Source organism: Fulmarus glacialis, unplaced genomic scaffold (assembly GCF_000690835.1).
Source record: "Fulmarus glacialis isolate BGI_N327 unplaced genomic scaffold, ASM69083v1 scaffold5382, whole genome shotgun sequence".
Lineage (NCBI taxonomy): Eukaryota > Metazoa > Chordata > Aves > Procellariiformes > Procellariidae > Fulmarus > Fulmarus glacialis.
Window position 1 is genome coordinate 23,966 of NW_009195834.1, and position 11,982 is coordinate 35,947.

At 42.5% G+C, this 11,982-nt stretch overlaps 1 protein-coding gene across 1 annotated transcript in view; it reads left to right on the plus strand.

Annotated features, from left to right (window-relative positions):
* Positions 1-842: 842 nt before the first annotated feature.
* The window catches only part of GRAMD4 (GRAM domain containing 4), a 51,230-nt gene continuing 40,090 nt past the window's right edge, over positions 843-11,982 (plus strand). Inside the window, exons 1-2 of the mRNA XM_009588219.1 lie at positions 843-1,047; positions 10,872-10,992. Coding sequence (XP_009586514.1) covers positions 886-1,047; positions 10,872-10,992 — 283 coding nt within the window. The 5' untranslated portion in view covers positions 843-885. The remainder of the gene's footprint in view (positions 1,048-10,871; positions 10,993-11,982) is intronic.

The following is an 11,982-nucleotide window of genomic DNA, read 5'->3' on the forward strand; positions in this document are numbered from 1 at the left end:
TTCTCGTTCCTCCAGATGCCGTGGCACCTGCATGTTCTGCAAAAATACTGGCTGCGCTGTTTCTCTTACAGTAAAGTTTTGGTCATGCTGTTTTTAAAAAAAAAAAAAATGTGAAAGCATCACTAATAAAGTGATGATTCTTTGAGTCTCAGAGGGAGTAATAGAAATCTAGCAAAGGGTATACAAGACTGTCAGTAGTGGTAATTTTAAGGATCTTGGCAGTGCATTTGAATGTGGTTTCTGGTTGATTTCAACAATCTCTAGTTTTTAGTGGGATCTTCTGCATGGATCTGTCTGGTGGCTTTCTTCAATAAACCCTTGGTACTTTCTGTTTTCTTAGCCTGAAGCAGTAGGGAAATATGATAGCCTCGCTACTCTTTTGCACCAGTTTTTCTGGGAATTTAAAGATTGGTTGTGAAGCTTAGTGGATTTTCATGTCTTTGATTAGAAGTATCAGCAAGTTGAAGAATGTGGACTTAGCAGCTAAACTCTTTTTGTTTCAAGTAACCTGTTAGGAACTGACTTCCTAATCTATCTTTGGAGTGCAGGTTGTTAGCTTGTGCCCATTCTGACTTGCGTTAAAAATAGCCATGAGAAAGAGGCCATAATAGTGTGGGAAGATGGTAAATCATCAACTACTGAAAAACAAACCATGCATCTGTTACACTGTGGAAAAAAAAAATGCCTGTTAAAAAGCTAAGCTGCAGCATCTTTTTCCTCCAGTGGCAGGAAGGCCCTTGAAAGATGGTTAGAAGTAGTTAGTGATTAGAATGCGTGTTTAGGTTTAGGTTTGTTGCAAGCTTTCTAAAGTACTCTTGATGTCTTGTTTCTTGCAGAGACTCCAACCGTCATGTTAAGGTAAAGCAGAAAAGTGCAGTGCTGAACATGCTAAAGAAGTTGGACAAAATAAGGTTCAGAGGTCACAAGAGAGATGAGTTCCTTGATTTAGCAGAGTCTCCAAATGCTTCAGACACTGAATGTGGAGATGAAATTCCGGTGAAAATACCTCGAACATCAACTCGAGACAATGAAGAGCTGAGAGACCCTGTAAGTACTTGATTTAAGTATTGTTATATTATGTTATATACTTGTCAGGCAGGAAAATAACAGAAATTAATAATTCTTTGTCCCTGTATTTTGGATTTAACACTTGAAGATTTGTGGACTAGGAAGTAAGCGTCTAGTAATAGGCTTACATTTTGTGGAATTTCTAGTATTAGGGTTCCCTGTCCCTACTATGGATTTTAGATGTTGTGGGTTGACAGGTTTTTTAACCTTGGATGTGCTTCTGAATGCTGTCTATTTTTTGTTTGTTTTGTTGAATTACTAATGAACAGATCTGAAGGAAAGACTTCTTTTCAGTCTGAGAAGCTCAGGTCTGCTGAAATGGCATGGGCCAGGACTGTAAGGATATGACTTCTGGTGGCTTCATTAGAGTTAGAGGGTCACACCACCTTGTTCTTCACTGTAGTGTTGTATCCAGTAATGCTTCCATGCTATAGGGCTGGTTTAAACCTATGCAGGAGGTGAGCAAGACTCTTCAGGTGCTAAAACTTTTTGGTGCTTGTAAGCAGAAGCACTCAAACAGACCTACCTTTTTAAGACACTGTTTCAGGAAAAGTTAAATATTGGTTAAAAAAAAGATAAAAATCCTGGTTTAACTGTTAAAAAATGGCTGTGGATCCTTGAGCATGGAGTGCTACAATCTAAATTACAATTTGTCCATTTAACTGTAGTCTAGAATGTGACTTGGAAGGCAGAATTTGTACCACCCTATTTGGAAACTCACCATGCAATTTTTATCCCCAAAATGCGGTCAGGCTGTTGTCTGAAAGCTCATTTCTAGAAGCACGGGTCTTGCTCACTGTAAGTGTTAAACTAAAAAACTTCAGACTGTATATGCTTAAGCATTTCCTTTGGGGTTGGCAGCTTGTATCCTGTTCTGTAGCTATTAGGTTTTTTAAATTTAAGTGGGCTTATATGGAGCTCTTTTGCCAGAATTTTTTTCCTATGATCATGGAGCAAACAAGTGGTAATGACAGGGCATTTTTCGGTCACAAAAAGTCTATTGTATGCAAATCCTCAAGCTCCTCAGACAAGGAACGTCTGTTGAATGCCTTTCCTTTGCTCTTATTCTACTGAAGAACTCTGTCATTTGTTAGTTGTCTACGTATTGTATATACTGGGACTAATCTGTGCTGCTGGCCTTCCAACATGGTATTTTCTGAGTTTTTTGTAGGTAGATACTGGCTTATTTTCATTAAACTTAGGGCATTATATTTATGCGTGGAGAGCAGGGAATACCCTCTGTATCTCATCAGAAACATCTGGATGGCAGAGCTAGAGGCTATAGAAAGATCTGTCTTAAACCCTAGATGCTATTTTCTGTATTTCTTCAGGAGGATAGTAGCTCCAGGATGGTATGGCTGAGGGAATAGAGAGGTAAACCTACAGCTTTGACTAGTTATAAAGCCTTACGGCTACACATCTGCAGTGATGGTCTCTGTTTTCTCAAATTGTTGAGCTCTATGTGCTGAGAAGGTAATTTGAGGAGAAACACTGTGCTTTCTGGCTGACTATGAACTGTTAAGTAGGCTGTTATGATGTAAGTCCTTGGGATACAGTTGAGTATAGTTCTTTAAAAACAGCGAGAAAGGAGTAGAGGAAAGCAGCAACAGCGTCAGACTTCTTGTTTTGCCCTGCTCCCAATGTTTGGGAGCTCCAAATGCAGTGTGATGCTGGAACAGCCTAAGAGCAGCAGCTGTGTTACAGATACGAGCAAAATAAGCAAACTTCTATGAGGAAAGAGGTCTGACGCATAAGGGATAAATTTCAGATGGGAAGTTTAGGGGATTAGCACTTGGCCCTCACAGACATCTGCCCACTAAGCGCTGGTGCGCATCCGTAAAACGGAGAAGAAATAATTCCCTGTGCTGCAGAGGTGCCGGGAGTAAAGAAAGTAATGCTTGTATATTTAAGTCAATATTAAAATAGTGGCTGAGATCGTGTGAACAGGGTGATTCTGAATTACAACTCTGTTTCTTACTGAGATCACATGGTTGAATTGTGCCTGAATTGTTTTTAATTCAGTAACTAAAACTCAAATCTTAAATTGCTTATACAGGGTGGTTTTCTTTTATAGGCTCTGTAAGCAACTTAGTGTTATACTTTTATTACATTGATCATGAGAAGACCAAGCCTTGTTGGTTTCTTCCTGTTTAATACCTTTGGGGAACTGTTGAAAGCATACAAAAGTCAATTTGGGGAACTGTTGAAAGCATACAAAAGTCAATGCAAGTCTTATGCATAGATTGAAGTTAGGCTGCATGTCTTTTCAGATAGATGTGAGCTGTACTATGCTTCTACTTCTGTTGCTTCACTGTTTCTATTAAAATCTGAGGACAGAACTGGTGGGCTTGAAAGAGCAAGATTGGTGGCTTGGAACTGAGCGTAGGCATGCAAAATTTGAGTCCTGGTCCCCTTATCTGCATCTTCAATACATGGATGTCTCTGCCTCCACTGTCAGCCATTCCCTTGACAAAGGCTTCATCTCCGACCCTCTCTACTTCGTTGTTTGGTTTTGTTTGCTCCTCCCCTCCTCTGGTGTAATCATTGTGGAGCCATTAAAGAAAGATCTTTGTCTATTAGAACACTACAGCACAGTCATATGAATGAAAGGCCCTTCTGTACTGTGCCTCAAGGGTATGTAGTGCACTTAGAAATGTGCACATTAGGTGCCTTTTCTTTATGTGTATGTCTGAACTTGACAAGCATGTGCAAAAACTTGCCACAAATGGAGGGTTTAGAGTAAAAAGCCATGTTATAAAAGCTTGTGATTGCAGAACCCTGACCATCTGCAAAGAAGAGCATCCTCTGTTGTACACCTCCAACAAGTGAAGCGAACGGTCAGTCCCAGGCCACAGATACAGCAATGGGACTTAGTCCCAACACTTCACATGTCTTACTGAAGTAGCACCTGCAAAATTTATACCCCGTGGAAGGACAGAAAGGATGGCCAGATGACGTCATCTTATATTCTTTATCTTAAAACTGTGAGGTTTACCTGTTTGGTTCAATAATAAGCATCCTAACTCGTGTTTGGGTAGAGCATACAGCTAGCTCCTGGTGGGAGAGCCTTGAGGTTGGAAAGATTTGTTACTTTCCTTTGAATTCTCCTCAATGATTTCTGAAACTTTTTGTTCAAAAGGTGTGTTACTCTTAATTTGAGCTAGTTTGGTCTCAACTTACAGGCTGGCTTTTGGCTTGCGTGGGTACTTTTCCCCCTCTCATTTAAGTGCCCTGATTACCAGGTATGTCTTGGATAGCAGGTACTTTCTTAGGTCTCTGGGTGTACTTGGACACTGTGATCAAGTCGTTGCCAAGACAGCCATGTTGGTTAACAAATTAACTCTTTGCTAAGCATCTCTCTCAGTTCCTGAATGGCTTCCCAGATTTCTTCCTCCCTTCCCTCTTTACCATAGGTGGTTGGCTGTTTTTTTTAAAGGACATTCAGCACTGTATGCAGCACTGTTATTTCTGCATTGCTTTGTAAAAACACCACAGTCACAAAGGTAGAGGGGATAACCTTTCTATTCCTATTTCCTAATAGTGGACGTATTAGCATTTGTCTTGTTGTGACATTGGAAATTCAGGTAATGTTGGTTGCTCGGTAATTGAAGTCCCCTTTATTCAGTGCCGTAATGGTTCTGTAGATGCAACATGGCTTCCTTCCTGATAGATCACAATTCTGCACCTAAAAAAGCTTTAAAACATTGCTCCGGCAACTTGATTTGCTAAGATGCAAATGTTCAGGGGTGGGGACTGTGCCCTGAAAATCATAGATCACCCGTGTATTTGCCAGTTCTGGCTTGATTTGCCTCATTTTAACTTATGTCCTGTCATTTTGTGCTCTAGATGAATTTATGTACTCTTAATGTGACAGATGTCCCGTTTTTATAAAAGGGAGAAAATGTTCAGTACTACATACAGGTATATGAATGAACTCAGTTCAGAGGAAGATCACATCCCCTTCGGCAGAGGGGGGAAAGAACAAATTTGTGTTTAAACCTGTGGAAATTCTGCACTAACCTGGCAGCGAGCATTGCAAATCAAAGCTCTCTCGTACCTGGCATATTGTACTGAAAGCAGTCTAACCTACTTATGCAAGTTCCCTGCCAGTATGCTAGGCTTAAATCTGAGTTATTGTGGTACAGAAAACATTAATTTAATTGCTGTTCCAGTACAATTTGGCTTTTCCTGAAACATGTCAATTAAAACCTTAAACACTTCTGTACTGGTCACCTCATTTACAATGATTGGAAGGTATAAAGCATGATGCTTGGAAGGTATAAAGCATGATGCAAGCATTACAGTTAAGTTATTAAAGTCTCTAAACCTGGCTAGCACTAGATTTTTTTAAATTTATGTAAAATATAGCTATGTTTTAGGAGCTTGCCAATATGGGTACGCTTCCCAGAATTGCCACTAAGGATAACTATTCATGCAGATGATTTCGTTCTTGAGCAGTGCTGTTGTGTTTTCCCTTTCCTTACAGCAGGTAACTGCAGCAGCCATGAGGAACCCTTTCGTAATTTGAAGTAAGAAAATGCACATGAAGTGTCAGTTGAGAAACTCGTGAGACTATGACCTTTCTAGACAAGCTCTGTAGTTTGTTGTATTGCTGAAGAATCATAGAATAGTTTGGGTTGGAAGGGACCTAGTCACCTAGTCCAACCCCCCTACCATGGGCAGGGACACCTTCAACTAGATCAGGTTGGTTAGAGCCCCATCCGACCTGACCTTGAATGTTTCCAGGGATGGGGCATCTACCACCTCTCTGGGCAACCTGTCCCAGTGTTTCACCACCCTCATGGTAAAAAATTTCTTCCTTTTAGCTAGTCTGAATCTACCCTCCTTTAGTTTAAAACCGTTACCCCTTGTCCTATCATTGCAGGCCCTACCTGACTTTTATTTTCCGCCCTTTGCTAGTCAAATGAATGCAAGTTAAAATTTTGTATTTTAAACTACCTCTTCCCTGTGTTGTGTCCGAGCCACCGCCGGGCCCTGAGGAGTGCCCTGGGGCTTGGCACGCCGTGTCCTCGCTGCTCCCTATCCTCTGCGTTTGAGAATTGCTCCTCTCCGAGTTTATTAAAAACTTGGAAATGAGACCAGCATTTTGTTAGATATTCCTGGAGAAAAATCATCTGTGTATGATATTGTGCAAGTAAAATAAAAGGAGGGAGTTGGCCAGTTATGTTTCTGTGTGATGCTGAAGATATGCTGTGCTGCAGATGCAGAGGACAGATCCTCATCTGCTCGGTTAAGAAGTGACTTAGACCTTTTCCATGGCTGTATAGTGAAGGTGGCATCGGTGCTCAGTGCACGAAACAAAATCCCAGGGCTTGCAGGATGAAGGGGGTTTTGGGAGGGAGGGCATAGAGCTCTCAGGTTGGGAGGTGCTGTTATGAAAAGCCTGAACTGCAGATGGCTTGAAAAACACTTTTGTGGGTAGATGTGGTTTTTCAGATCCGGAGCTCGATGTGGCTTGGAGCAGCAACTCTGAACTCTGATAGTGGGTTAGAGGCAATCTGTCGTCATCAGAAATCTTCCTTTAACCCCTCTGGCTCTGACTCTCCGTGCTCAACTCTGGCATTTTGCTGGCTTCCTAGGCACCACCAAGCCTTGTGCGCGGTCTTCGCTAAGTAATGGTGATTGTCCACGTTTCAAGAGGGCTCCTGTGTCAAATACTGTCAAAGCTAGAGAGGCAGAAGGAAAAGCAGAAATCTGTGGAAGCCTTCAAGGCTTTTACTGTGAGTCAGAAGCAAGAAAGGGCATCTGTAGTTAAGTTAAAAGTGTAGTTAATCCAGCCTGAGTCCCAGCATTAGCCTGCAGAGGCAGCAGAAGAAAGAAACATTACCCAGTTGACGCTGGAATTAATACAAGAAAATTTTTTTTTTTTTGTTAACTTGTGAGTTGAGTCAGTTATGCCAACTTCAGACAGAGGTACTTTTTGAATTCAGAAGCAAGTGGTTGGCCTCTAGCAGATGTATAGACCTTATTTCTTATCTTTTTAGCCCGTTAATACCTCTTGACTCAACGAGGTGTGTTGGTGTGGGGAAGAACCTTCTGGGACAAAAGAAGCATCTGCTTAAATGTCTCCCATATCACTGTCCTGCGCATACTCAGTTTTCACAACGCTTCTAACTTGTATTCATTCATTCATTATGGTGTCACGAATTTTGGAAATTGCGTGCTTTGTTTCCCACCAAACTTGTATCACTTACTACTATGGTTAAACCATTTTATTATTACACGATAATTGCGTGATCTTGCTCCTAGTATTCTTAGCAAGCAGCCTTATGTTTTAACATAGTGGATATTTTTTCCTTTTTTCTCTAGCTTAGAAGGTGATTGTAACCTTTTGGGTTATTTTAATGACGTGTACCTGCTGATTTTTAACCCATTAACCGATGTCAGATTTCTTGGGTCCAATGCTTTAGCAGATACATACATTGGGAAACTTTCAGAAAGAGTTCTGTTCACCCATATCACTCAGTCCCTAGTCCTAGGCACCTTTTGCTTTTTTCCTGCTTCCTAAGAGGCACAGCCAAGGTATCCTGAGCTTTAATTAATGACTTAACATCTCTGAAGAAGCAAAACTGGAGCTGGTTCTCTCAATAGATTTCTGAAATGTATCTGATCTTTTGGTGAAGTACCTTGAGTATCTTCAATGAGAATGAAAACTTGAATATGCTTAGGTATTTGCTAGCCCTTTTCTTCTTCGTCTCCTCCCTTGCCTCAGTCTCTGTGTTCCAGTCCCCACTGCAGCGTGTGGGGTTGGGGACCAGGGGCTGGCTGGGCAGGAGCCAGCTGTTGTCTTGGGTTGCGGCCAGTTCATCACACGTCTCTGCCTCTCCTTCCTCCTTGCCCTCATCCCCTGCTCCAGCACGGGAGACAGTCCTCCACGAACTTCTCCAGTGAGTCCTTCCCACGGGCTGCAGTTCTTCATGAACTGCTCCAGCGTGGGTCCCTTCCACGGGGTGCAGTCCTTCAGGAAGAAACTGCTCCAGCATGGGTCCCCCACGGGGTCACAAGTCCTGCCAGCAAACCTGCTCCAGCGTGGGCTCCTCTCTCTACAGGTCCACAGCTCCTGCCAGGAGCCTGCCCAGCATGGGCTCTCCACGGGGTCACAGCCTCCTTCAGGCACATCCACGTGCTCTGGCGTGGGGTCCTCCACGGGCTGCAGGTGGATATCTGCTCCACCGTTACCCTCCATGGCTGCAGAGGGACAGCCTGCCTCACCATGGTCTTCACCACGGGCTGCAGGGGAACCTCTGCTCTGGCACCTCTTCCCGCTCCTTCTTCACAGACCTCGGTATCTGCAGGGCTGTTTCTCTCACATTTTCTCACTCCTTTCTCCCAGCTGCTGTTGCACAGCTTTTTCTACCCTTTCTTAAATATGCTATTACAGAGGCACTACCAACATCACTGATGGGCTCAGCTTTGGCCAGCAGCAGGTCTGTCTTGGAGTTGGCTGAAACTGGCTCTGTCCATCATGGGGGCAGCTTCTGACATCTTCACACAGAAGCGCTGGCATTGGCTCTATTAGACACGGGGGAAGCTGCTAGCAGCTTCTCACAGAAGTCACCCCTGTAGCCCCCCTGCTACCAAAACCTTGCCACACAAACCCAATACATGCGCAGAGCCCGGGAGCATTCCTGGTGAGTAGAGCATCTTGCTCTTTGACCTGTATGTGATTTTATTTATTTATCTATTTATTTATTTTTAAGCAGTAGCAGTGTTTCTTTAGACAGCTCCACATGAACTCGTGCGTGCTAGGAGCAGAGATTGTCCCTTTGTACCAGATATGGATATACAATATAGAAAGCCATGCTTTAATGCCTGGGCAGCAATCTGTATTTTAATAACGCTTTCCTTTTGCTGGTCTGTAGAGCATGTTGTAAGGGTGCTGCTGTTCGACTTCAGCCACACCTTCCTCCCTGGGGCTCTCCAAGTGTCTGGCAAGTGATAACACTAAATCTTCCAGCATAAATAAATGCAACCTTGCTCTGTAGATAAGAAGTCAACACAGAGGTTAATTGCCATCCCATGCTCATCTGAAAACAGACAGCTGTAACTCTTCGGCAGTGGCTGGAGTGCTTGCAAACAGCGTGTCTTACTGCACCTCTCTGGCTAAAGGCAGGTGTGAACGGGAGATCGGGAGCGTGGGGAGGAGGATGCTGTGCTGCAGCTCCCCGTGTGAGGACTGCCCTGGGGTCTGTCTGTCTCTGCTATGGCAAGGTTCATGCTGGCTCCAAAATGGGAAGCGGCTCAGGGCTGCTGCTGAGCTGACGGCTTCTGCTCCTCATCAGGGCCGGCAGCGTTGGCAGAGTGCTGTGTGGGTGTAACTGTGCTGCTTTCAGGACTGGAAATAGCATCTCTGCCTGGCACTGTTTCGAGCAAGCCCAGGTGGGGAGTTGGTACCAGGTAAAAGCCATGCAGTAAATGCCTACAGAGTGCTAATTTGCCTGTGTAGACAAATTCTGAGGCTTAAACTCAGCAGCTGTTCAGCTCAAGCAAGAAAACAGATGTTTAATAGGTATCTCCACACTGTTTTATTTTAAAAGTGCATATCATTCCCAACAGTGAAAGTACTTTGCTGTCAGTGAGGTTTCGGTACATCTCTCCTAAACCATAGAAAATGTCTTTTAATTAACTCTCTTGTAAATTAGTTGAATTTATACATGTATGTAATTTAAGCTGTCATAGTTAAATGTATGCAAGCTGACTTTCGAAAGCAATACAGCTCCTGTATGTTTTCGTAGCTCAAATAAGGGGTAGGAGAATGGTTAAGATAGGTAAATAAATCCCGTTTTGTGTTGAGATCACGTCTGAAATGTAGGCTTCTGTAATCTAGCACTTCATTTTGGGTATAAGCTGTTGAAGAAGCTCCTACAATTCTCATTGACAGACTTCTTGTACCTGGTGGGGACTGCACACAGTGCCTGAACAACCATTACCCGGGAGATGCCCTCACCCACCCTTTCTCTTGCTGTCTGAAAATGTCCACTTCATGGGAGGAGGACTGCTGTGTGGGCTTGGGATTTTTCTGTGCTCCCTTCGTGGAGGTGGCAGTTGTCACTGCTCTTAACTAATCAAGTCGCTCTTCAATTCCTGCGTTCTGCGATACTTCTAGTGCTGAGTTCGTTCAAGGGGTGCTGGTAAATCAGTTGAGACACATAATCTCCTGACTCCCCCCTCTCCTGGCCTGCCAGTATGAGCTTCTGGGCACCAGCCACATCCGTCAGCAGTAACTGGGCAGTACCAGAGGTGGGGGAGCAGCGGTTCCTGCACTGATCTTCCTTGCAGAGAGACTGTGCTCTTCAGAATTACACATCCATAAATGGATATTAAAATATACAATATGTGTTTTCTAATAACTTGGTGAGTATCTGGAAAAGTACTACTTTTGCTAGCTGCACAATTTTATAAGTAAAGTATGTTGCATTGACCATTCATTGAATGGGAAGAGGAGCGGGATAGTGTAAATATGCTTTTTAAATCAGCAGAAGAAAGGCTAAATGGTGATGCAGCAGAACTGGTAAGGGGGAGAAAAAAAAAATCTTTGTTTCTGTAACTCCCTCAGGTCTACAGAAGTGCATTTTGTAAACTCACAGGGGAGAGATGCTGTGCATTTGATTAGCTTTCACTCATTTTGGTAGTTTAATGCTGAATAAGAGGTATGCATAGTTGTTGATACTTGCATGTTTCTCACGTGGCTGTTTCTTTACTGTCCCAGAAGTAAGTTGATGTATTTAAATGACAAAAAAAATGTGCCTCTGAGCTGTCAGTGTGTTCTGGCTTTCTTATAGGCTGGTCCAGGGACCATCATCATGGCTTCAGGAGTCCAGGATTTTAACAGAACGGAATCTGACAGACTGAATGAGATTAAAGGTCACCTGGAAATAGCCTTACTGGAAAAACACTTTTTACGTAAGTATAAAATTAATGCTCTGTGGAAAGGAATGGCTTAAGCCTGCTGAAATAAGGCTTCTCTAAACTGCAGAAGTTGGCATCAGAATTTTGAGGTGGATAGCACATAGGCTGATGCGCGGATAGCACGTGGGCTGACACTTCTCTAGGAGGAACTTAAAAGCATTCCCAAGGTTTCTAGGTCACTTGGATATTTTTTTCCTCATTGCATTCCTCAGAACATACCTCACTACAGGACAAAAGCTGCTTAGTTGGAGTCTTAGTCTTGACATCTTTAGGTTATCTTAGAATTAACTCAACCTTAACGTGGTTGCAATAGGTGTTTTTTGTCTAGTAGTAATTGTAAGAAGGAAGAGAATTCTGAAGGGGCGACCAATGCATTTCCTTGGCAGCTGTTTCAACAAGTAATACGTCTTAAAACACATGTGTCTTAACAGTATATGAGTTACTGGTAAGTGGTATAAGAAATACAGATAAGAGTATCTGTAGATTTCAAGTGTTACTTGTTTGATTTTGTGTGTGTGTGTGTGTGTTACGTATATATGAGACAAAATTGTCGTTCATGGCTAGACGCACCCTAAGACTTTTGAGATTTTATCTCAGCATATCTGAACTGCTGACTCGTAAGACAGGATAGTTAAAACTGAAAAATGGGACACAAGCATTCCTTTAACTTTATAGTAGAGATCTCTGTGATAAATCAATGAGAACTCTTGCTCAGTTGCTTCCCAAAATAGTCATTTTAATAGATTATTTTTGAACTTCAGAATATGAGGGTTGTTTTTATGTGTTCGAAGCTTGTCAGATATTTTCTAAGGGGTAGAAATAACAAGGCTATAGATTCTAAACAATTCCTAGATTATAATCTACCAACAAGACTTGTGTTTTATCTTCAGCATATTCTCAAGGATTTGGAATTAATTTTCTGTGACTTTTTTATCATTTGGCAAGACTTCTTTGATTTTTTTTTTTTTTTTTTTTTTTTTTTTG